The sequence below is a fragment of the Mustela nigripes genome, chromosome 7 (genome assembly GCF_022355385.1).
Source record: "Mustela nigripes isolate SB6536 chromosome 7, MUSNIG.SB6536, whole genome shotgun sequence".
NCBI classification, from domain to species: domain Eukaryota; kingdom Metazoa; phylum Chordata; class Mammalia; order Carnivora; family Mustelidae; genus Mustela; species Mustela nigripes.
Window position 1 is genome coordinate 80,560,476 of NC_081563.1, and position 27,098 is coordinate 80,587,573.

At 38.3% G+C, this 27,098-nt stretch overlaps 1 protein-coding gene across 1 annotated transcript in view; it reads right to left on the bottom strand.

Annotated features, from left to right (window-relative positions):
* The window catches only part of AFF3 (ALF transcription elongation factor 3), a 535,863-nt gene that overhangs the window by 176,096 nt on the left and 332,669 nt on the right, over positions 1 to 27,098 (bottom strand). Inside the window, exon 7 of the mRNA XM_059406264.1 lies at positions 16,585 to 16,665. Coding sequence (XP_059262247.1) covers positions 16,585 to 16,665 — 81 coding nt within the window. The remainder of the gene's footprint in view (positions 1 to 16,584; positions 16,666 to 27,098) is intronic.

Below are 27,098 nucleotides of genomic sequence, written 5' to 3' on the forward strand. Positions count from 1 at the left end.
ATTCTTAAAAGAAAAAGTACGAATTTTTGTGAGACTGTTTGCTCATACTTTTGAAAGATCTCATTCTATTTCTTGGTGCATTTAGGCATCCTAAAGCTCAGACAATGACTACAGACCATAGACCCTTGAGCAGAGAACCAAAAAGAAGCCTACAGATAACCTGAATTATAATTACATACTAAGAGGTCATGTATTTCAGAGATTGCCAGACTTTGAATTTTACCTAAAATATTTGCATAATTAATGGTGATTACTATTTCTATTTTGTGTAGGCAGTGAAGAGGGGCAGAAAATGGTTAAAGTAATTGTTTAAAAAAAATCACCATAAAAGTCTGCCCTTCTGGAGAGAAAGAGAGTTCTGGAGACACAAAATAAAACAAAGACTTTGTCTTAATATGTAATATTGTGTTTGCAACCAACATCTTCTGATTTCAAGCTTACTAACTTGAAAATATTGACTGTAACCCCAGTGTTTCTAGATCATGCCACTCTGTGGGTATGAATGATACCCCATTACTATTCTCACTGACATATGGCCAGCACGGAGCCAAAGGGCTGGTGGAGAGCATAAGTTACCTTATGAAGCTCCTCTCATGATTACATCCACAGGACCCTGTCTTCATTCTGCCTCTGCTGGCCAACAACAGGGCTGGTGGCTGCAGCTTCTTGAAGGAGTCCTGCCCTGCGAGGTAGCTGCAAAACCCTGGGGCTGCCACAGAATGTACAGACCTTTCATCTTTCACTGAGCCAGGTTCAGGCTGGGTTCAGTGCAGAAGGAAACAAAGCCCATCCCTCCCAAAGGGCCCAAGCACTTACTTAAGTCCTTCCCATTTTGTATTTCCTGCCACTCAGGAACCCATTCGCCTATAGTTTCTGTCTCAGAGGCTTTCTCTCGGTCTCTTCCCTCCTTTGTCTCAAAGACCCTTGCTTTCTGTAAGGAGATGCTTGGGGAGTTGTTAACCCCGTCTGCACATTCTTATTTTTGCCCCCTCTGGGAGCACTCTACAAGGACTGCAAGGTTCTGTCAGGCACCTTAAGGGTTGCAGAGTGAGGTACAAAATCTCTGCCTACAGGGCCCTGGGGTCTGGTGAGTTAGCAGGGAAGATGATGTGTATACAAAATATTATAACCCAGGGCTGAAAGGGATGTCACAGCGGCTCTGCAAGGCTACTTTAAACCTTTGTAACCTCTCCTTGTCCTTGGGATGTATGTCCTGCCATTTTCTGTTTTCTGCTTGGCAAACTTCTTTCTTTCCTCAAGGCTCAGAACAAAACCCCTCAAGGGTTACCTGCTTTTTGAAACCTTCCTGAATCTCAGAAGGACACAAGTGCTTTATGTTTTCACTGCACTGTATCACACTGCCACTACAGAAATTATCTTTTCAACTATGACTCTTCAACAAAAAAAGACAAACCCAAGCTTTACTAAGGTACAAATTACATGATATAAATCACACATATTTAAAGCACACAACTGGATAAATATCATAAAAAGAATGCTACTATGATTATTGTCTTGGTCCAAGGGGGGCTCTGTCTTGTTAAGGAGCATTTACTGTTTGAAGAAACAAACAGCAGTAATATCTGTTCATTAAAGAAAATTCAGAAAAGCTGTAAGGTATTAAACAACAACAAAAAAGTTGCCTGTCATCCCGTAACAGGACACTGCTAAGGTTAATCGACTGCTTCTGGTTTGCCAGTGTCATTCATCAAGTGTGTGTCATTCTGACACGTGCACAAAAGGGACAGCCACTTCAGCTTACTTGCAAGAATATGTACAGATGGGAATTCATTCTTCTCCACCTTCAAGTCCTGAATTTACGACACCTATTGGTTAGTACATTTAAACCTTCTTTAAATGTCATGTTTAGCTGGGAAGTAAAGTTTGTACATATCATTTGGCTAAAGATAGAAATAACCAAGTGCTCTGGTGTCTGAGAAAGCCGTTCAATGAAACACTATAATAAAGACTGTATTTTGTCATGTGTAACCTGCCATCGAAACTGTCTGAGGCTACATTCCCTCCTATGCTGCTATGAAAGAACACTAATGCCAATTAATTTTAAGACGCCACCAACTAGGAAACAAATTCTGATTTTAGGGAACTAAAGATGTAAAAAAAAAAATCTACATCAGTAAAATACAGCAGTTCTTAAGCCATGTAGCTTAAGGATGATCCTCATACTATGAAGGTTTATTACTTAAAAATGGCTCTTTGGAACCATCTGAGGACTTCTCCACTCAGTTCTCTCCCTGCTTGTCTCTCAATCCAGCATTAGAATTATAAAAGGCAAGAAATGGAAATATATTTCTCTTATTTTCAGACCCATGCCTGAAGCTAGTTACTATAGAAAAAGGAGTCTCCTGACTTGGGGGGGTCTCCCTTCACCCCATCCATCACTTTCTCCTCATTCTTTTCAATAAAGCTCAAAAGAGCTGAAATAAGGTAATTTATAATTAATTTGAATGTTTCTTTCAAGGTAATGCTAAAACATGGAGTTTTAGTCCAAATACTTTGTGCTACAACTTAAAGCATGTTAGGAACACCTAGAAGGAGACAGAAAAGGAACTTTCTGTTTTTAAAGCACTTTCCCTCACACTTGTTGCCTTTCTTCTCCTTCTAGTGTACAAAGAGGCAATAGAGTATCCTTTCTAAAATGATGCTAGAATTCTTGTATAATGCTTGAAACACTGATCAGTAAGAATAGTTCCAGACCAGGTTTGTTCCCACCAGAGCCAGCATCCATTGCCACATGAAATATCTGGGAAATGTCGTTAGGTTTGCACATACACCTTCTGAGGATGGAAAAGGTTCTACAACTTTGAGTCCTTTATTTGCATTTCAAAACTTATGAGACTTCTACAAAAATGATGAGAAGGCAAATCAAATTCAATTTTTTTTTCTTGGTTGAAATACCTGATAATGGCACACAGTCTTTTTTTTTTTTTTTTTTAACCAAATTCAATTACTTTTGAGATTTAAAGAATGAGGTGAACATGTCTGGTAGTTTTTGCCTAAGGAATTGTGACTACAAATTAAGATTTCAGAGAACAGAACAAAAATATCCAAATACAGTATCAATGAATTTTACTATACATTATGTCTTTTAACACTGAGACAAATTGGGAGAATTTTCATAAGCATTTAGCTAATTAATTTCGTGGTACTGGTAACTCAGAACACCCACTTAAAAGGACTTCCCTTGTGAGGTCAAATTGCCCCTTCAATCTTAATGAGGGCCTACTTTTGTTACTTATTAGTCATTTTGGAGATTTTGCCCCTCAAATTCCATAAATAATTCTAACTCCTATACACTAGGAATACTGATAATCTCAAACATTAATAACCTAATGAATGAACTGCAAGTCCCCAATTGTCAGAACACTGATTAGTTGAGATACAGGTTAAAAGAGATATAATGTGTGTGAAAATTAGCAACAATCTTTGCAGTGGGCAGAGTAGGGCTCTCCCAAAGGTGTCTGTATCCTAATTCCTGGACTCTGTGAATATACTGCTGCTCATGGCAAAAGGGATCTGCAGATGTGATTCAGTTAATAATTCTGAGATGGGAGATTATCCTGGATTATTTCTTCTGTACAAGAAGAATTAATAGTACTTACAAGCTTTTTGAAAGAACAGCATTATTAAAACCATGCGATGTTCTTATACTTTGTAGAACGACTTACTCTTTCTTCTTCTTCTTTTTTTTTTTTTAAATATTTTGTTTATTTGACAGAGAGAGAGAAATCACGAGTAGGCAGAGAGGCAGGCAGAGAGGGAGAGAGGGGAGGAAGCAGGCTCCCTGCGGAGCAGAGAGCCCGATGCAGGGCTCGATCCCAGGACCCCGGGATCATGACCTGAGCCGAAGGCAGAGGCTTTAACCCACTGAGCCACCCAGGCGCCCCTTACTATTTCTTTTTTGAGCAAGGCTAAGGGATCTAGGGGTGACATAACTCCACACAAATCCTATAAAAATCCTAAGTAACATATAGTTTCAAATTCTGTGCCTTAACTGATATTTGATAATGTACCTTTTTGGATGGAAGATAAGATTCTTACAACTTAATTTCTGCCTTGAAAAATATATATTTGCAATAATGAGTTAAGGTTTCAATTTTACTATAGAGATAAGTTATTACTTAAACTATATACATTCAACAAAACAAATTTATGCAAACTTTTTGGAAAAGTCAGAACCCAGTGTGCCTTGGGGTGTGTGCTCAATTACATCAGAAATTGGATGGATATATTTATAAAAATAAAATACGTATTTGGTTGTATTTTGGGTGAAGTCATTATTTTGGCCAAATTATATACAAAAATGAAAAGGATTCTGCTTTGTATTTTGTGTGGCAGTATGCCATTGGAAGAGTGACATGCAGGTTCTGGTTAAAGATGGTAACATAAGAAGATCTTGAACTCATCTACTCCCACAGACACAATGAGTCCAATGAGCTACACATTTCCTATTAAAGAAATCTAAAGGCTTCCTGACTGATGATGACACATCCAGCAAATGAGAAGAAAACTACATCAAAGCAGGTAGGAGAAATTGGGACACAATCTCGCCATAAGCCCAAAACTGGAAGTGAACTCTGAACTCCTTGAGGAGCAAAGGGTTCAAAGTCCATACTGAGCACTCCAACATTTTAGGGCTATATTTGGGAGATAGACTCCCAAAACATTCGGTTTTGAAACCAGTGGGGCTCGAACTCCAAGACCCACAACACAGTAGTGATTTGAGAAATGCCTCTTAAAGGGCTCATGTACTCCGAGTCACCAAGGCCAGGTCCCTGCTCAGATTATGCCTAGAATTCCTCTAGAGGCACACCTATGGGCAGGTGCCTTTTAACACACACAAGTAGGAGCCTGCTGGAACACTCTCAAGGGTCAGCTGGTGGGTGCCATTTTCTTGCTCTCCCTTTGCCATGTTCCAAAGCACCAGTATAGCCCAGAAGGGAGCTCTGGTATGTGTCTGATGCCCTGATTTTAGTGGCTCTGCCTAGATTATGCCTCTTGGTCTCTTGGCTACAAAGGTCAGAGACCTTGTGATCTGGTCACAGGGGACTGTAATAGTAGGTGTCATCCACAAAGAAGCTTATACCCGTATGATGCCCTAACTTCTGCTATCAGGGGACACACATCTGTATCACCTGGCTGGGGTGACCTCACACCTGTGAGCCCCACTGGACTGTAAACAATATAGAAGAGTTCTTAAACTTCTACTATTCTCAGGTCACAGCAAGAAGCAATAGACCCAGAAGCCCAGTCTTTCTGTGAAGGAGGCCTAGTAGCTGATCATCCTGGCTGTGGCCTTGAGGGGCTGGCTACTAATTAAACACACATCTAGGAGCTGAACCTAATCTTTTTGAACTATCTCAGAGGGTGGGTGCTATCTTTGCACCCCAGCTGTGCTCCAGAATGCCATGTTTCCTGGAGGGGAGCCTTCTGGGGATCTGGTGCCTGGTGTTTTTAGCAGATGCCCAGAGGATGCCCCTCAATCACCTGGTTCTGGTGCCCTGAAGGGCTTGTGTTTCTGGGTCCCACAGGATCTTAAATATCTATGCCCCTAACATGGGAGCAACCAACTATATAAACCAATTAATAATAAAATCAAAGAAACACATCAAAAATAATACAATAATAGTAGGGAACTTTAACACACCCCTCACTGAAATGGACAGATCATTTAAGCAAAAGATCAACAAAGAAACAAAGGCCTTAAAGGACACATTTGATCAGATGGACATCACAGATATATTCAGAACATTCCATCCCCCAACAAAAAAATACACATTCTTCTCTAGTGCACATGGAACATTCTCCAGCATAGATCATATCCTGGGTCACAAATCACAACTCAACTGGTACTAAAAGACTGGGATCATGCCCTGCATATTTTCAGACCACAATGCTTTGAAGCTAGAACTCAATCACAAGAGTAAATTTGGAAATAACCCAAATACATGGAGGCTAAAGAGCACCCTACTAAGGAATGAATGGGTCAACCAGGAAATTAAAGAAGAATTGAAAAAATTCATGGAAACAAATGATAATGAAAGCACAACTGTTCAAAACCTTGGGACACAGCAAAGGCAGTCCTGAGAGGAAAATATATAGTGATACAGGCCTTTCTCAAGAAACAAGAAAGGTCTCAAATCCGCTGGAGAAAGAACAGTAAAGAAAGCCTAAACCCAGCAGGAGAGAAATAATAAAGATCAGAGCAGAAATAGATGAAATAGAAACCAAAAAAACAGTAGACCAAATCAACAAAACTAGGAGCTGGTTCTTTGAAAGAATTAATAAGATTGACAAACCCCTGGCCAGACTCATCAAAAAGAAAAGAAAAAGGACCCAAATAAATAAAATCATGAAAGAAAGAAGAGAGATCACAACCAACAACAAAGAAATACAAACAATAATGAGAACATATTATGAGCAACTATATGCCAGCAAATTTGACAATCTGGAAGAAATAGATGAATTCCTAGAGATGTATAAACTACCAAAACTGAACCAGGAAGAAATAGAAAACCTGAACAGACCCATAACCAGTAAGGAGATTGAAGCAGTCATCAAAAATCTCCCAAAACACAAGAGCCCAGGCCCAGACGGCTTCCCAAGGGAATTCTACCAAACATTTAAAGAAGAATTAGTTCCTATTCTCCTGAAACTGTTCCAAAAAATAGAAATGGAAGGAAAACTTCCAAACTCATTTTATGAGGTCAGCATTACCTTGGTCCCAAAACCAGACAAAGATCCCATCAAAAGGAATTACAGACCAATATCCTTGATGAACACAGATGCAAAAATTCTCACCAAAATACTAGCCAATAGGATCCAACAGTACATTAAAATGATTATTTACTGTAAGCAAGTGGGATTTACTCCAGGGCTGCAAGGTCGGTTCAACATCCACAAATCAATCAGTGTGATACAATACATTAATAAGAGAAAGAACAAGAACCATATGATACTCTCAATAAATGCTGAAAAAGCATTTAACAAGGTACAGCATCCTTTCTTGATCAAAACTCTTCAAAGCATAGGGATAGAGGATACATACCTCAATATCATCAAAACCATCTATGAAAAACCCACAGTGAATATCATTCTCAATGGAGAAAAACCGCTAAGATCAGGAACATGACAGGGATGCCCATTATCACCACTGCTATTCAACATAGTACTGAAAGTCTGAGCCGCAGCAATTAGACAACAAAAAGAAATTAAAGGCACCCAATTTGGCAAAGAAGAAGTCAAACTATCACTCTTTGCAGATGATATGATACTTTGTGTGGAAAACCCAAAAGACTCCACTCCAAATCTGCTAGAACTTGTACAAGAATTCAGTAAAGTGTCAGGACATAAAATCAATGCACAGAAATCCGTTGCATTTCTTTACACCAACAAGACAGAAGAAAGAGAAATTAAGGAGTCAATCCCATTTACAGCTGCACCCCAAACCACGAGATACCTAGGAATAAATCTAACCAAAGAGGCAAAGATTCTGTATTTAGAAAACTACAAAGTATTCATGAAAGAAATTGAGGAAGACACAAAGAAATGGAAAAATATTCCATGCCCATGGATTGGAAGAACAAATATGCTACCTAAGGCAATCTACACATTTAATGCAATCCCTATCAAAATCCCATCCATTTTTTTCAAAGAAATGGAACAAATAATCCTAATATTTATATGGAACCAGAAAAGACCTCGAATAGCCAGAGGAATGCTGAGAAAGCAAGCCAAAATTGGTGGCATCACAATTCCAGACTTCAAGCCCTATTACAAAGCTGTCATCATCAAGACAGTATGGTACTGGCACAAAAACAGACACATAGATCAATGGAACAGAATAGAGAGCCCAGAAATAGACCCTCAATTCTATGGTCAACTAATCTTTGACAAAGCAGGAAAGAATGTCCAATGGAAAGAAGACAGTCTCTTCAACAAATGGTGATGGGAAAATTGGACAGCCACATGCAGAAAAATGAAACTGGACCACTACCTTATTACCACACACAAAAATAGACTCCAAATGGATGAAAGACCTCAATGTAAGAAAGGAATCCATCAAAATCCTTGAGAAGAACATAGGCAGCAACGTCTTCGACCTCAGCTGCAGCAACTTCTTCCTCAAAACATCACCAAAGGCAAGGGAAGCAAGGGCAAAAATGAACTATTGGGATTTCATCAAGATCAAAAGCTTTTGCACAGCAAAGGAAACAGTCAATAAAACCAAAAGATAAAATAGATAAACCAAACCAAAAGAAGATATTTGCAAACAACATATCAGATAAAGAGCTAGTATCCAAAATCTAGGAGGCACTTATTAAACTCAACACCCAATGAACAAATAATCCAATCAAGAAATGGGCAGAAGACATGACAGACATTTCTGCAAAGAAGACATCCAGATGGTCAACTGACACATGAAAAAGTGCTCCACATCACTTGGTATCAGGGAAATAAAAATCAAAATCACAATGAGATACCACCTCACACCAGTCAGAATGGCTGAAGTTCACAAGTCAAGAAATGACAGATGTTGGTGAGGATGCAGAGAAGGGGGAACCCTCCTACACTGTTAGGGGGAATGCAAGCTGGTGTAGCTACTCTGGAAAACAGCATGGAAGTTCCTCAAAAAGTTGAAAATAGAGCTACCCTACGACCCAGCAATCGCACTACTGGGTATTTACCCTAGAGATACAAACGTAGTGATCTGAAGGGACATGTGTACCTGAATGTTTATAGCAGCAATGTCCACAATAGCCAAACTATGGAAAGAACCTAGATGTCCACCAACAGATGAATGGATATAGAAGAGATGGTATGTATGTATGTGTGTGTATGTGTCTGTCTGTGTGTGTATGTATATATATAAAATGGAATACTATGTAGCCAACAAAAGGAATGAAATCTTACCATTTGCAACAACGTGGATGAAACTAGAGGGTATTATGCTGAGCAAAATAATTCAATCACAGAAAGACAATATTCATATGATCTCCCTGATATGAGGAATGTGAGAGGCAGGGCAGGAGGTTTGGGGGGTATGGAACGAAAAAATGAAACAAGATGAGATTGGGAGGGAGACAAGCCATAAGAGACTCTTAATCTCACAAAATAAACTGAGGGTTGCTGGGGGAAGAGGAGTAGGGAGAGGGTGGTCGGGCTTTGGACCCTGGGGAGGGTATGTGCTATGGTGAGTGCTGTGAAGTGTGTAAGCCTGACGATTCACAGACCTGTACCCCTGGAGCTAATAATTTATTATATGTTAAGAACAAAACAAAACAAAACAAAAAACAAAAAAGCCCTGCAGCCTGTGGGTTTGCTGTCTAGTCAGCCTGAATCTAGGTGCTGAAATTCTACCCTGTGGGACACTGACATGTCTTGGCCCATCCTGAACTATTAGGAGCTGTTAAAAATATAGTACATTGCTTGGACAAGCACACAGGTTTGTGAGATGAACAAGATTTGGAGACGGGCTGAATAAAAAGGTTCATCTCATATCCAAGGCCACTCCTTCAAGACTGGGAGAGGTGGTTATATATCTACTACATAGAAATCAACATAAAGAATCAAGCGAAATGAAAAGATAGAGGAATATGTTCCAAATGAAAACAAAACCTCAGGAAAAAAAAAAACCTTAATGAAACAGAGGTAAGTAATTTACCTGATAAAGAGTTCAAAGTAATGGTAATAAAAAATCTTTACTGAACAGGTGAGAAGAATGGATGAACACAGTGAGAATTTCTATGAAGAGATGGAAAATATATGAGTGTCCCAAACAGAAGTCATAGAGGTGAAGAATGTAATGACTGAGCTGAAAAATACACCACAGGTGTTCAGCAACAGAATAAATGAAGCTGAAGAAAGGATCATTCTACCCAAAGATAAGCCAATGGAACTCACCAATCAGAGGAAGAAGAAGAAAAAAAAGAATGAAATAAGGGAAGACAGCTTAAAGGCCATATTGGACAACAGAATAACATTTTCATTGTAAGGTTCCCAAGAGAAAAAGAGAATGAAAGGGATAGAAATCATATTTGAAGAAATAATGGCTGAAAATTTCCCTACCTTGGGGAAGGAAATAGGAATCCAGATCCAAGAATCCCAGAGAATTCCAAAAAAGATCAATCCAAAGAGACCCACACCAAGATACATTATGATTAAAATGTCAGAAGTTAAAGAAAAAAAGAGAATATTAGAAGCAGCAAGAGAGGGACTCTTGGGTGGCTTGGTTGGTTAAATGACTGCCTTTGGCTCAGGTCATGATCCTAGATCCTGGGATTGAGTCCTGCATTGAGCAGGGAGTCTACGTCTCTCTCTGACCCTCACCCCCTTCCTGCTCTCTGAAGTAAATAAATAAAATATATTTTTTAAAAAGCAGCTAGAGCAAAATAATTTGTTAAGTACAAGGGATCCCCCATAAGAGTTTCAGCACAATCTTCACAGGTTAGAAGGGAGTGGCAGGATATATGCAAAGTGCTGATGGAAAAATCTAACCAAGAATACTCTACCCCGCAAAATTTTCACTAAGAACTGAAGGAGATCAAGTTTTCCAGATAGCAAAAGCTAAAGGAATTCATTACATAATGATGAAGGGACTTCATGAAGCTGAAAAGAAGTGGCTTAATTAGTAACAAGAAAACAGGTGAAACTAAAATTCAACTGGAAAAATCAATCTTTAGTAAAGGTAGTGGATTCATTATTATAAGGGTAAAATGATGGTTAAAAGACACAAGTGGTAAAAAATAACTATGATTATAATAACTAGGGGATACACAAGATGAAAAGACGTAAAATGTGACACCAAAACCAAAACATGACAGGAGGAGGGTAAAATGTTCAGCTTAAAATGGGATCAAAGTTGTTATCAATTTAAAATAGATTGTTACAGATATAACTTGTACATGTAAGACTCATGGTAACCACAAAATAAAAACCTACAGTAAATACAGAAAAGATAAAGGCAAAAGAATATAAGCATACAGTTAAAGAAAGTCTTTGGGTGCTTGGGTGGCTCAGTTGATTAAGCAACTGCCTTAACCTGGGTCTTGATCCCGGAGTCCCACATCATGCTCCCTGCTCCATGGGGAATCTGCTCCCTCTGACCTTCCTCCCTCTCATCCTTTACCTCACTGTCTCAAATAAATAAGTAAAATATTTAAAAAAAGAAAGTCATCAAACCACAAAGGAAGAGAGCAAAAGAAGGAGAAAGGAACAGAAGGGAACTTCAAAAACAGCTAGAAAACAGCTAACAAAATGACAATAAGCATATAGCTATCAGTAAATTACTTCAAATGTAAATGGACTGAATTCTCCAATCAAAAGACACAGAGTGGCTGAATTGATTAAAAAACAAGACTTGAAAAAATGTTGAGGCTACTGTTTAGAAAAGAGACTATGTGCTAGAGGCTAGGACGAATGGCTGGAGCACTCTAAGAGTCCACACTAAAGGGATGATGGCTTGGAATAGATGGCAGGTAGAGTGAGTGTGGAAACAGGAAGATCAGTTGGGGAGCTATTGCAGTAATTAATGCAGGAGGTGATAGTGTAGACCAAGCTGGTAGCTGTGATGGTGGGGAAGCATTTAGATTCGGGATATATTTTGAAAGAGTAGAGTTGATTTAATGATGGGCTGGATGTGTGATATGGGCAAAAGACAAGTTAAGGATGGTATACTGAGTCGAACAGCATCCTCCAAAAGCCCATGTCCACTCAGAATCTGTGAATTTGACCTTATGTGGAAATAGGGTTCTTGCAGGTAAAATCAAGCTAAGATAAGGTCACACTTGATTAGGATGGGTCCTACATTTAATGACTGCTGTCCTTATAGACACAGAGACACACAGAGGTAGGAAAGCCTTATGTATGTAGGGGCAGAAATGAAAGTCATCAGAAGCTAGGAAGAGGCAAGGAAAGATTCTTCCCTAGAGCCGTCAGAGGAAACCTGGCCCTGCTGACACCCTGATGTCAGACTTCCAGCCTCCAGAACTATGAGAGAATAACTTTCTTTTATTTTAAGTTGCCCACTTTGTGTATTTTGTTACAGGTGTGTTAGAAAACAAATACAGATGATTCCAAGGTTTTTGGGCTGAGCCAGATGCAAAAATGGAGAAATCACTTACTAAGAAACACTGGGATAAAAGGCTTGTCGAGGGGATTAAAAGCTCAGTGTTTGATGTATCAAGCTTAAGATGTTTGTTAGGTATCCAAGTGGAGATGTTGAGTAAGTAAGCAGAAATCAAGTATGAAGTTTGGAGGATGGAGAAGAGGCCATAGACATAAAATCAGAAGTCATAAGCTTGGCACAGAGAACACTTAAAGCAATAATTAGATGAAATAATTAGATGAAATAAACAAAGGAGTGAACAAACAGAGAGGAGATATGGAAGGATTAAAGGTAAGTGTAGAAAAAGGACTATCAGAGACTGTAGGTCATGTCTGGACTAAAAACCTGCTTGAAAATACACTCTAGCAAAAATAATAAGCACATCTTAAAAAGAGGAAGAGTTGAGACACAAGAAACAATGACCAATTTAGAAACTAACAAATATTAAGTTATTTAAATAATAACTAATTATTTTATTAGTAATAACTAATGCTAAAAATGGTTATAATAATGACAGTTTGAAATATTGTAATCTCAAACTGAGAGATAGATGATGGTGAGGGAGATCAAAGTAAAACTAACTGTTTTATAGTTTGGGGTAGAATATAGATATGAGTTAATTATAGGTATTGCTAAAAATGAGTTTAACTAGGTTAATGTATTAAAAATTTTGAAGGCAATTACTAGAAAAACAGAGTATTATGTAGATGTTTGAAAATCCCAAAGAGGGGGAAAAAAACAAAGATTAATTAATCTAAGAGGAAGTATAAAATTTGAAAAAGCCAATAGGCATAGAAGAAAATGAAAATACAATTAAAGACTTACTCTTACAAGAAAACTACGGACAGTATGTTTTATGGTTGAGTTATTCTATGTCTTTAAGGAGGGGCAGGTCATATAAAGTATCCCAGAACACAGAAAAAGGTAGAAAGCTAAAGAAATCATTATAGTATATGTGCTGCCGAAGCGAGCACTAAAGAAATCATTATAGAAGGCTGTTATATTCCTGGTGTCAAAACTGAACTAGCATACACAAAAAGATACCTAGATCAAGGTGACTTATGAACACAGGAGTAAAATTCCTAAATTAAATTGGCATATTGAATACAAAAGTGTATCAAATGAACAATCCACTATACTCAAGGAAACTAATCATAGGTGATGGAATCCTTCTTTATGTTGAGTGTGATGGTCTCAGGAGCATATGTATTTTTCAAAACTTGCAAGATACTGTTTGCAAATTTTACCTTAAGCTTTACAAATGAAAAAAATAAACTAATCCATGAAAATGTTCAGAAAGCTAGAAATAGAAGGAATCTACCTGAGATGGACATACAATAAGCAATTCTTATACCTACTGATAACAACTACCCTTAATGATTAGAATCATCCTTGTTAATGTCATGAATATGGCAAAGATGTACAGCTTCCCGCTGACACAAAAGAAGGGTAAAATGCAACATATTTCTTATTTGCAAACCTCTTTAACAGCTTCTCAGATCACATAAAGTCCAAGTCCTTTCCATGGTCCTACTGGCCCAGGACAATGTGGTGTCACTTACTGTTCCTTGCCTGGTTCGCTCTGACTCCACTGCTCTTGATGTTCCCCCTGCATCCAGGCACTTTGACCTCCAACTGCCAGAATTCTTTGGCCACAGTCTGCATGACTTACTCCTTCTCTACCTTCAGCTCAAGTGTCACCTCCACAGGAGGGTCTTTCTTAAGCTCCCTATTTAAAATTCATCTATCTCCATTCACCATCAGCATTCATTATCTTCCTCTCCTGATTTACCTTTCTTCACTACATACCATCATCTAACATGCCATATATTTTATTGCTACGCATTCTCTTCTCCCCACTTTGGAAAATGTAAGTGCACCAAAAACAACAACAACAACAACAACAAAAATAAAAAAACAAAACAAAACAAAAACCTCCCAGGATCAAAAGGAGTTCAGTAAATAAATATATAACACCTGGTAGCATTCCTTTTCAGTTCTCTTGGGTATATACCTGGGAGTGGAATTGCTGGGTCATATGATAACCAGATGTTTAACCTTTTGAGGAACTGCTGAAGTGTCTTTCAAAGAGGCTGCGTCATTTTGGATCCTACCAGCAACTGATAGCGGGGTTCCAATTTCTCAGTACTCTTGTCAACACTGGTTATTGTTTGTCTTTGATTTTAGCTATTTAAGTAGGTATGAAGAAGTACCTCTGTGTGGTTCTGATTTGAAACTCTAATGATTAACAATGCTGACAGTGTCTTTCCATATACGTATCAGGCATTTGTAGACATTCTTGAGAGAAATGTCTATTTAAATCCTTTGCCCATTCTTTTACCTTTTTATTGTTGGGTTATAAGAGTTCTTTATATATTGTGCCACTACCTATTTCAGTAAATAAAATTTTCTCTGAACATAGCCACATTTATTCATTTAGGTATTGTCTGCAAAGCCTAAATTATTTACAATCTTGATTCTTTACGGAAAAGCCTGTTGACCTCTGATTCAAAAATGAGTTATGGGGAAAGAATTAGATAAATATTCTGAAAATAAGAGGCTGGACAGTCATGAAACAAATCCATGTATTTATGAGAAATTCAATTGTTGATTTGGTTTGATTTCAAACCACTGAGGGGAACATGGGCTAATCAGTTGATAGTGTTACAATAATTTATTAACCACTGAAAAGAATAAAGCTAGAATCCTATGTTATACCATCTATAAAAAATCAAACTATAAAATGATAATAACATAGAGAACATTGTTAGAATGTTGGAGTAGGAAAAGTCATTTTTCTCTGACATAAAAATTAAACACTTTGCTAGTATAAAACGTACATAAATAAGGTTGCAAGAAAATAGTTGCATCATATATAACAGACAAATGAATAAGATATAAGGAGTTTGTACAAATCATTTTTTAAAAGTGATAATGGATATGAATGGGCAATTTGTAAAGGAAAAATAGTCAATGCTCAAATTCAGAAGTAATTGGAGAAATGCAAATTAAAACAATGGGATATCAATTTTTTATCCACACTACAGACACAATTATATAAAACCAGATAATGTTAAACACTGGCCAAGGTGCATAAAGAAATATTGCTGAAACACAGCCAAGTACCCAATTCCTCTTCTAGGTATCCACACTAGAGACTTTCAATAAGAGGTATATAAAGAGGCATTTATAGAAATAATGTTCGTTATAATAGTGTTTGTGATAACAAACCCTAACCAATCTCAGTGTCCATCAAAAGGAGCTTGATTAAATAAACTATGACGGATTCATACTGTAAAATATTTTGCTGCAATTAAGAAGAATGAAGAACATCTCTATATTTTTACTTGGAAAGATCTCTAAATACCTTTTGTTAAGGGAAGTAAAAATCAGCTCAGAATGAAATTTACCACTGTGATAATTATAATGAATTGTTATTTTAATAATTCACTTTAAAAGGTTACAGTGTTAATATTTAGCAATAATATGCATTCATGGTATCCAAAAAGAATCAACTCCTGGAAGAAATGCTTTTAGAACTATACCATCTAAGAGTTTTTAAAAACTGCTTATGAGCATTTATGTCTATCATGCACAGGGAAGATGAGTGGAATGGTATTCACCAAACTCCTGAGAGTAAATTCTGGGTAAAGAAATAAAATCTGGATGAGGGTACCAGACACTTTCATATTTTGCTTCTTCTATCTGCATAATTTCATCTTTATGAATATGTAGTTATATATTAGCTACATGGTTAGAAAACATAAGATAAAACCTATTAGACTCATGTATAATTTAAATATATTGTGGCTAATTTTTTGAGTGTGTGCTTGTCCTTAGAAAATGAAAATTTGCTTTTTAAAGTCCTAGAAAATATTTTAAGGTTTATAAAATATACCAAAGAGGAATTACATACTACATGTCCTCAATTCCAAGACACTGATTTTAAGATACACCATTAATTTAATAATAGTTTTTCAGGGAAAAAAAGAGACAATCACACTGAATGTATAAGATGATTATATGATGCATTTCAACTTCACAAATGTTTTTAGATAAAATGACAATTATAGGGCACCTGGGTGGCTCAGTTAGTTAAGCAACTGCATTCAGATCCTGGAGTCTCAGGTTCAAGTCCTACTTCAGGCTCCCTGCTTGGCAGGAAGTCTGCTTCTCCCCTGACCCTCCCCCCTCTCATGCTCTCTCTCTCTCATAAATAAATACATAAACAAACAAACAAACAAACAAATAAAATCTTTTTAAAAATGACAATTATGATATGCATCACATTTTGCCGAGAGTAAGGAAGTGGAAGCTTTATTTTCTCCCTTTGATGAATAAATACATGCTTGCAAACTGTTGAAATTCAGCCATATGCCTGAATATGGGAAAACCCACTATCCACTATGAAATCTCTATGTGAGTAAAACATACTGCTCCTGAGCGTTACAAGATCTCACCTTATTTGGAAATGGAAATTTGTTTGGTTCCACTTTGCCAGGTGCTGGAATTGCAGAAAGTGGTGGGAGCCAGGTCATCTCCTAAATGGTGGGAAAAAACAAACAGCACTGTAATACAGGGAGTATTTAAAGTCAGTAGCTATCAGAGCCTGCCTTAATAACACTGGGAAGGGACTGAAATGAAGAGATGAATAAAGAATAAAAGGGATTTTTTTTTAAAAAAAGGATGTGAGATCTGCTTTCATGATCTCTTTTCCTAATTTTACCAACTCTTGGTTCCATGGCTATCCCCATGCTCCCTTTGTATCTTAAAAAAGTCTGCAAGGCTGTCCTATTTTCGATTCATTTAAGCTCCTGAGTAAAGGGACAACCTAGTAGTAAAAGTTCTATGGGAAACACTGTACAAAGGGGGCTGTATCTCTTAGACTCAATCCCACAAAAATTCACAGGGTGTTTCTGTAGGAATGTACAAAGTGACTTTAGGGTCATTATGAGAGGAATCTTTATTTCAGTAGAAACTAGTATTAGGATGAGTTTCCAATAAGCCCCACACAACACTTTGGTCTTCATAAAAATTTCCTTCGGGGAGAAGTGAAATCACACCTACGAAATAGAGAGAAAAGGAGGGAGGGAGGGAGAGAAGTGTCATTTTCATAACACAGTATTAAGAATACAACTTTAGCTCAACACACAATCATCTGTCATCTGCTTTCTGACAGAAACTTTCACTAAACCGTGAGAGAGGGTGAGCGCTGTTTATACACTTGAAGTTTTCTTCCTCAGTTCCATCTCCTGGAAGGTACCTGCATTTACTAAATGATTGTACAATTAAATTGGATCAATCAATTTCTGATTACCAGCAAACTTACTTGGAGTTTACAGGTAAGTTTTGAACCCCCCCCCTTTTTTAAATTTCTTTCCTCTTTCAAACCTAAGCAAGCATAGAAGCAGTAGTTGATCCATTTTAGGAAAAGTGAGAAACTCTTTTTAGGTGAAGACATCTTCTCACCTCCCTTGGGGAAAAGGGATTCTGTCAGGTTTTTCAAATCAAAGAGATTCTTAAGAGTGGTTTTGTGCCTTTAAAAAAATATTTATTTATTTATTTATTACTTTTATTTTTATTAACATATAAGGTATTATTTGTTTCCGGGATACAGGTCTGTGAATCATCAGTCTTACACAATTCACAGCATTCACCATTGCACATACCCTCCCCAATGTCCATAACCCAGCCACTCTATCCAACCCCCTCCCTTTTAGCAGCCCTCAGTTTATTTCCTGAGATTAAGAGTCTCTTATAGTTTGTCTCCTTCCCCAGTGCCATCTTGTTTCATTTTCCCTCCCTACCCCCCCACGACCCCGACCCTGCCTCTCAAATTCCTCGTATCAGAGAGATCATATGATAATTGGCATAATACCCTCTAGTTCCACCCATGTCGTTGCAAATGGTAAGATTTTGGTTTTTTTGATGGCTGCATAGTATTTGATTGTATATATATACCACATCTTCTTTATCCATTCATCTGTTGGCAGACAGCAAGGCTCTTTCTATAGTTTGGCTACATGGACACTGATGCTTAAACATTCAGGTGCACTTTTTTTTTTTTTTTAAGGTAAGTCTCCTCCTTCAGCTCCTTGGATAATGCAGAGCCACACAGAGAGGGAGCAGAGGGGAAGGTCAAATCCACCTGGAAGGATTTACTTATCATCTCTCGCCCACCTTGACACCTGCGCCATAGGTGGGTTAAGCTTGTAAGCATTTGAGATGTTCCCCCCATTCTGCTATTACAAAGGTTTCCCCAATGGAAAGCAAAGGAAGATCCAGTGACCTTCTCCATCCCTCTCCATCCCTCCCTTCTCCATACCTCTTCTCCCCAGAGCCCCAAGTATCTTCCCATTCTATCCTGTATCTATCCCTGTTGTCTCTGTGGAGGAGGCTGTTAAGCAGGACTGCTGAGTTTGTGTCCAGGAACTCAGTATATTTTTGAATGAATGCCAAATTGAATAGTATCTCTGCAATATCTCTGCCATCCTAATCATACCTTTTAACCCGAGTTACTTTAATAGCTCCCTTATTGGTTATGTTTCTTTTGTTATTGATCAATCCACTATACTCCAGCCAACTCAATTTCCCTAGACTACAGATGCAGACAAAAAGCTTCACTGCTTTTATATATATATATATATATATATTATATATATATATATATATATAACACAATATGATGGTGACCATGGCCATGATGTCTCCTGTTGTGCTTTGCAGCTTTCAGAGCACTTCCGTACAAGTTTTTTTTTTTTTTTTAACATTTTATTTATTTATTTGAGAGAGAGACACATAGTGAGAAAGGGACCACAAACAGGGGGAGTGGGAGAAAGAAGAGCAGGCTTCCCTCTGAGCAGGGAGCCTGATGCGGGTCTCAACTCTAGGACCCTGTGATCATGACCTGAGCCAAAGGCAAATGCTTCACAACTGAGCCACCCAAGTGGCTAATTAAAAAACTTAACAAATTTTTAAATTCACACTCAACCTTTAATCACCACTATGCCCATACTGCAGGTGAGGGAGTCAAAGCTTAAAGAGATGAACTGATTTGCCCAAGTTCACTGAATTCATAATGTCACCACTGAAATTTGCACATAATTCTCATACTTCCAGCCCAGTATTTGTTTTTCACTCCACTACATTTGCTCTCAAAGACCTCACCCTCATATTCAAGAACTTCTACGAGCTCCTGGTTTTCAGCCTTGTGTCTTTTTTGTTAGTCTACATGCACTCTGTGTATAGGGGAAACTACAGTCTTTGTTTTCACTTACATTTTACTCTTTGTGTGTGAATGCCTTATTCTTACATGCTTTTTGGGTTTCTATCCACTCATGAAGGCTCATTTCAAACATCATCTATGTCTTGAGGCCTTTGCTGATTACCCTTCTACTTCAATATGATACAACAATTTTCTTCTCATGCTCCTCCAATGCACTTATTTTTCTCTCTCATAGTAAAGGTCAGATTCTTTTTTGTGTTCAACTTTACGAGTATACACCTCAGTCTGCACAAAACCATTTCTCCCTCTTCTGATATCCTTCCTCCAAAGCAGAACAGAAATCATACTTTAGAATCTCAGTAATCTCTTTCAATAACATTCAGATCTATTAAACATAATCCTATAAAGAAGGACTCAAAATTTCTTCAAGAGGGACAGTGCCTACTTATCGTTGTATAGACTGAAGCACATTATATACTAAGCACTCAAAATTAACTCCCTGAATTAACTGAATGCTATATTTCAATGCAAAATTACTACCTTTATTTTAATTCTAGCTAAGTATTTCCATGTGACTTTTCCATCTAATGAAGTCTGCTAAATATATGAAGGAAGGGTAAAGACAACAGGGTTGCTTAAAACATTTAAATCTTTAGAATTTCCAAAAATATAAGAATTCTTTACTATTTAAAGAATTAAATTCTTTACTATTTAAAACTATTTAAATGTATACTTTATTTCTACTTCCTCTTTTGCCACTTACTAGCTCAGTGAGCTTAGGTAAATCACATCTTCAGTAAACTGCAGTGACTTCAAACTACAGACTTAGGAATCAATCAAATCTCAGCTTGTGGTATTTTAGAACCAGAGGAAGTAGCGATGTTAATGATCTCAAAGTTTAATTATGAAGATTAAATGAGATAATATATTTAAAGAGCATAGCGTAGGTTCCCTTATGTTTAATCATTCAATAAAAGACAGTACTGTTTAAAACCAAACTGAGTTTCAAAATTCTTATCTCTAAAATGAGAAACAGAATTTCTTTATGAGCTTTAGATATCGGGAAATTGAGATGAGAGAATATATGGGAAAATTTTTTTTTAATATTTGTTTTTGAGAGAGAGAGAGAGAGAGAACACAAGCAGGTGGTAGGCGCAGAGGGAGGAACAGACTTCCCACTGAGCAGGGAGTCTGATGCAGGTCTTGATCCCAGGACCCTGGTATCACCATCTGAGCCAAAGGCAGATGGTTAACTGACTGAGCCACCCAGGCACCCTAGGAAAGTTTTTTATAAAAAAATGAAGCATTATGCAAATGTAACCCACAATTAACCTAATAATAATTAATACAAACTATGTAGTATTAAAACAGAAAGTTATTTAAAGCAATTATGATCCCTAAGTATATTCTGTACTCTACATTGGAGAAAATATCCCTAAGCTTTCTCATGGGAACAGAGCCTTGACATAATAACAATGAGATAAGATTTGGATTTTTTAAAGAAGTGCTTAATTTGTACCTTATTTCTAGTAGTTTAAAATGTAAAAAAAAGGTAAAGTTTTTCATAACTGCTAACATTTCACTTAGTCTATCTCACAGCATTCTCACAGGAAAGATTCCTGTCTGTTGTCAGGTGGTCAATCCCATGCCACTGTGTCCACTGTTCTCCACCCTCACTCATGCTCCTGACTTCTCTGGTCTTAACCGGTCCTTCATCACTGCACTGTTCCTCCTTCCCCCACTTGTCTGTCCAGTAGCCACAGGCTACTGTGTCCCTGACCACAGGCTGTGAGTTTATCTAAAACAGGATGACAATAGAATATAAGGCCAACTACTCCAGAGTTTAGGGAGCTACCTTCTGATCTTCTAAAGTCCCTTGCCATTTCTTTGATCTGCCTGCCTTTGTTCCTCTTTGATTTCTTGTCCCTTAGGAATGAGGTCACACCCTATTCCTCAACACTAAGAGGGCCCCAGTTTTGAGTTTGGGTTCCTTAGCCAAATGGTAGGATGTGGAATCAGACATATCTGTCTTAACACAGCCTCACCAGTCCCATTTCTTTAAGCAGATGTCTAGTTACCCAAGGGACATATTTCAGGGTGTCTTCTTATTTTTTAGATAAGCTTCAAATGCCAAGTCTCTTTATAGTAAATACACTCACTCTTCTGCTAAATGAAGGAACAGATGGTTAAATGATAACAGTATAGGATACTGCATTTCATTAACTGTCCAACTTTTCTCTATCCTCTATATAACAGTTTTCAGAAGGTCATGGGATACATGGGCCAGTGTCCGTTTTCATGTCTATTATGCAGCAAGCTTGACCCTGAGTCCCAGGAATCCAGAACATCAAGGTGAGCAGACTTTCATGTACTCATTTTACATAACCCTCTCCCTTCTATGTAGCTACCAACTTACTCTGGCATCACCTGAATCTGCCTGTCCGAGGATAAATGGTCAGAGGTTTGGGGATCTATTCATTACACAGTGTGACTATTATTTGAGGTGAGAAGAAATGAAAGTTAAATTTTAGTCTGAAATCTTGAGAGTTCAACATGTATATATTGTAGTATAAAGATCTGCACAGTATATTTAGTTTGCAAATAGAGTAAATTAGAAAAATTCTGAACAATATTTAAATTTTCTTATTAAAATCAGCGAATAGAGAAATAATTTCCCTGGTCTCTCTCCCTGTCTTCTGTCGCCCCACTACAGTCTATCTTGATCACTGTCAACAAAGTGTTTTATTTAAAATAGTTCTACACCGCACTTGCTCAAAAGCTCCCAAGGACTCTGGTCCAAGCATTTAAGATGCTCTGTCATATGGCGCCATCAAGAAACACTGCAATGTTACTGCTTGCTACTTTTCTATATGGTCCTCCCCTCCTCCCTGCCAGATGGGCTTACTTCTTGTCCTGTCCTATGTTTTCCTGTCCCGACATTTTCTGTTTTTCCTTTCATGTTACTCCAACTTCACTTACCTCTTCTTTAAAAAAAAAAAAAAAAATCATTTATTTGAGAGAGAGTGAGTGAGCGAGAGAGAGTGGAGGGACGAGGGGCAGAGGAAGAGGGAGAGAGCGAATCTCAAGCAGACTCCCTGCTAAGCAGGGAGCCCAAAGTGGGGCTCAATCTCATGATCCTGAGATCACGACCTGAGCCGAAATCAAGGGTTGGATGCTTAATGACTCAGCCACCCAGGCGTCCCTTACCTCTTCCTTCTTTCTCATGCCTTGTCTCCTTACGAAAGTCACTGACCAGTGTGATCCTTAGTAAGCACTCTGCATTACATAGCACCTGTGTCCCTTATTTCACATTTCCACGCTACCTGGGCTGTGAGTTTATCTTTCATATGTTACCACTATCAAACTAAACATTTTTTAAACCGCTATTAGTTTAGAACCTCTTTGAGGGAAGGGATTGTGCCTTTGAAACTCTCTTGTAGCTCTTTGGAGGCCCAGCACAATGGATAAAATAATAGGAATTCGTTTAACTTCTCTGGGATTCTCTTTTCTCTTCTTTTAAAATGATGGCACCAATAAGCTATACTTGTCCTACCAAATACATATGATGGTTGCCAGAATCAGAAGAGACTGAAATTCTTCTTTCTCTTTCAGCAATGTTTCAACAGTTGCTGCCAACTCTGAGGTCTGCTAAAAAGGGGTGTCTATCCCCACAGGCCTGGCAAATGACCACAGCTAACTCCAGAATTCTTTGTGCTCAGAAACTCACTCTTTTCAAAATAAAACACAGGATTAATTCTGTCACTTGGGAATAAAAATATAAAATGCCAAAGTCAATTTTTATACGTGGCAGTGACTGCTGCAGATCAGAGCATTACTTTGTTTTCAGTTTCCGTATCCGAATAATCCCTCAGCTTTTCAGTTCTTTCACACGTATTATTCATGTTATGACACTCTTCTCAGATAAGTGCTGCCAACAACAGAACAGTGTAATTTTTATTACACTGCATATCCTTTAAATACGGGTAGCCAACAAGAGCACTGTGTCTGGTGAAGGGAAATGCTGCTGCAGGTCCATACCTGGGAGTCAGAGCACCAGCCCTCGAGTAAGAAAAATCGGAAGCAGCACCCTCATTCTTACCTCATGAGGGTGGGGAGTGCATTCTAACTGTCAGTCCATTCCTGGGCTTTATTTATTTATTTATTTATTTATTTATTTTTAAAGATTTTATTTTATTTATTTATTTGAGAGAGAAAAAGAGCAAGCAAGAGAGAGGACATGAGCATGGGGAGGGATAGAGGACGAGAGAGACGTATATCCCTGCCAAAGGCAGCCCGACACAGGGCTCGATCCCAGGACCCTGAGATCATGACCTGAGCCGAAGGCAGATGCTTAACTGAGTGAGCCACCCAGGCGCCTGCATCCCTAGACTTCAACAGACTCCAGGGTCAGACTTGAAGGCTGGGCAGATTGGGGCTTCAAATAAGAAGGCTGAAGTTACCCCCTAAATCAACAAAAATTCAAGAACATCCTCATTTTGTTACTATAGAAGAAGGACCTAGAGTCTGCAAAATAATGGTAAATATAGTGTATTCATGTCCATTAAGAATAACAATGATCATTATTTTCATGGAAATACTACTCATGGAAAGCTTTTAGAAAAACAGTGGTGGCTGGAAAAGAAAAGCACCTTCTGTTTTTTTTATAGTACAGCTTAGGCTACTAAAATTACAAGTATTCAAATAACCAATAAAAATGTCTAACTGCAGCATTACCAAAAATCATAGTGAAATCTTGTTTCTTTATATTGAAAACTCAGGAATATGTCCAATTTGAACTAAAATTGACCTGAGAGGGGGATTCCCAGGAGCCATATCTATATTTTCTGGTCTCCTCCATGTCCCCTGGGTGGGAGAATCTCAGATTGGAACACTAACTAATCTCAGCCAGTCCTTTTTAACAATTTTTATTTTTTTATTAACATATAATGTATTATTTGTTTCAGGGGCACAGGTCTGTGGTTCATCAGTCTTATTGCATTCACAGCGCTCACCAGCCAGTACTTTCTAACTTAAGCCTATCCCTTGGCTCTCAATGAGGTTGATCACCAATGGATAAAACAGAGGGTGTACCACGTAGTAAAGAATAATTGAATCAAATTGAGAAAGTTTTAAAATCAGCTTTCACAGGGACGCCTGGGTGGCTCAGTGGGTTAAAGCCTCTCCCTTCAGCTCAGGTCATGATCCCAAGGTCCTGGGATCAAGTCCCACATCGGGCTATCTGCTCAGTAGGGAGCCTGCTTCTCCGTCTCTCTCTGCCTGCCTCTCTGCCTACTTGTGATCTCTGTCAAATATATAAATAAAAATCTTAAAAAAAAAAATCAGCTTTCACAGACCGGGCAAGACAAAGAGAACACGTGTATTAGATAACAATATGGGCTTATGGTGGGGATGGAAAAACACAAAAGCAAGCCTTCAACCTGGAAATTCCAAGGCGGCCTGAAGGGTGTGCATCACACTTCCTTCTCAGGCCATAAGATTTTCAGTTCTCCCATGCCCATATAGTGTCTGGCCTTTCCTATTTCCTTCACATGTAAAGAGTGACTGCTTTTAATGAAATCCATCCTGTGTACTACAGACCCATCTCATCTCCCTGACTTCAGCATCCCTGCGAACTCTGGACTCTCCAACGAAAGGATAGGAGCTCGGAGAGAAGCCAAGATACAACGGCTATTCCAAAAAAAAAAAAAAAAAAATTATTTCATGCCAGAACCTTCATTTTAGACTTTTCTGAAGATTTCTTGTTCTAGATGCAGCTTTACCGTTTTCAAGTTTTCTTTCGGGGCAGGAAGGTGGATGTGACCTGTCTTACTCTCTTGTTCCTCTGTGTTAAGTGCATTCTGTCTTATCTATTAACTTGGAGTCTTCTGGAATAAGAACCGTACATTTTATAATTCATTTTTAGATTTGCCTGGCTTTCAATATTCATTCTTCCCCCTGGGCTTAAAAATATCTCAATTCCTCTTCTTTAACTGTGGATTGTTTCTAGAATTGAACATTGTGCTAAAATAATAAAAGCAGTAAAATCTGGGGCACCTGGGTGGCTCAGTCGTTAAGCATCTGCCTTTGGCTCAGGTCATGATCTCAGAGTCCTAGGATCCAGCCCTGTGTCTGGCTCCCTGCTCAGCAGGGAGTCTGCTTCTCCCTCTCCTCTGCTGCTCCCCCTTGCATATGCATGCGGGCACGTGCTTGCTCTCTCTCGCTTTCTCTCTGATAAATAAAAAAAATCTAAAAAAACAAAAAAAAAGATAGCAAAATCTACTTGGGTTCTCAGAATTTAAAGAAGAGGGTTTTAATGTTGAGTATATAGCTGCAAGAACTTAATGACTCTTATTAAACCCAGGTGAAAACTTCACTCCTGAGTTCCTGCTGCAACACACAGACACCTGCCAGTTTCCTGCGCTCTTAAGAGCCTTGTGCTCCTGTTGATAAGCACTGATTAGTCTAACTTTAAAAGATGGTTTAAAAAAATAAAGTGTTTGGAGGCAGTAAGAGGATTTCCCAAATTCTGAATGTGAGGCTGGTATTTTCCTGTACCGTTTCTAAGAATAAGTCATATTAAGCCTCGGTTTAGCAGAACTGAGGCAAATTCCTGACCAGCTCATGAGAAAGGTCGTTTTATTAATGTTATCATTGTCACCTTATTTTTGACCTACATAATATCTTTTCGTGACAGCACAAACACCAGAAATAAGCCCTGTTAGTAGACATATAGACTGTAATTAATCTCAGAACTAGCTGTGTTTTGCAATAATGAAACAGCTCTTTCATATGTGTCTAAGGGTAGAGAAGGTATTATTTGGGACAGAGAGAAAGACTATGGAAGCCAGAAGGGTAAGAGGGTGATAATTACATTCTTGTCCATGCTTTCCTTTTACCATGTTGCCCAACCCAATTCCACAGACAGATAATCAGAAATGTGCATTTGACAAAATCTCTCAATTCCAGAGAAGAGGAATGGCAGAACAAAACAGGTTTGGAGTCAGCATCTGGGAAACCACGTGTCATCTTGGCCCTGCTGTGAACTGGCAGAATGACCCTGGGCAGGTTTGCTTTGCTGATTACTGATGTCCTTGTCTGTGAATTGGTGTTAATCACCCTATCTTGCAGGATTACTAAATCGGTTAGTGACAGACAAAGTACCCAGCACAGCGTCTGGCATGAAGTAGGTGCCCTCGGAAGGTGATCAGTGCTGTTATCACTACTTTTATAATTAGTGTTGGCAGCTTTTGGCTTGGACTTTGGGAAGATAAGAGGATGACTATAGGAGAAGACATTTATGAGTTTGTTTTTTAATCTATTTCACTCCGTTAATTATTTAATATTTAACTGGTTAATTATTCATAGTCAAATAGAAGGCATAATGAAAGTGTGCTTATTAAACAATAATTTGCTTCCCTCACTCCCTTTGCCACTAGGGCACCATGTGCACAGAGGGGAGGGGGTGCTGTCGCATCATCTGGTATTTTTCTCAAATGGTACAATTACTAGTAAGCAGAATGCATTCCCTTTCCGAAAGCTGGTTTGGGTTCTTTTTTTTTTTTTTTTTTTTTGGTTTGGGGTTCTTAAGAGTTAGAAGCGTTGTCTTTATGCCTACAGACTACCCCTGGCCAACAGTTAGGGCAGTTCAGCTGGTACACTGGCTTGAGAGCTCTTCTAAGAAGACCTGATGGAGCCGGAGGGAGGAGTCAAGATGGCGGAGAAGTAGCAAGCTGAGACTGCTTCAGCTAG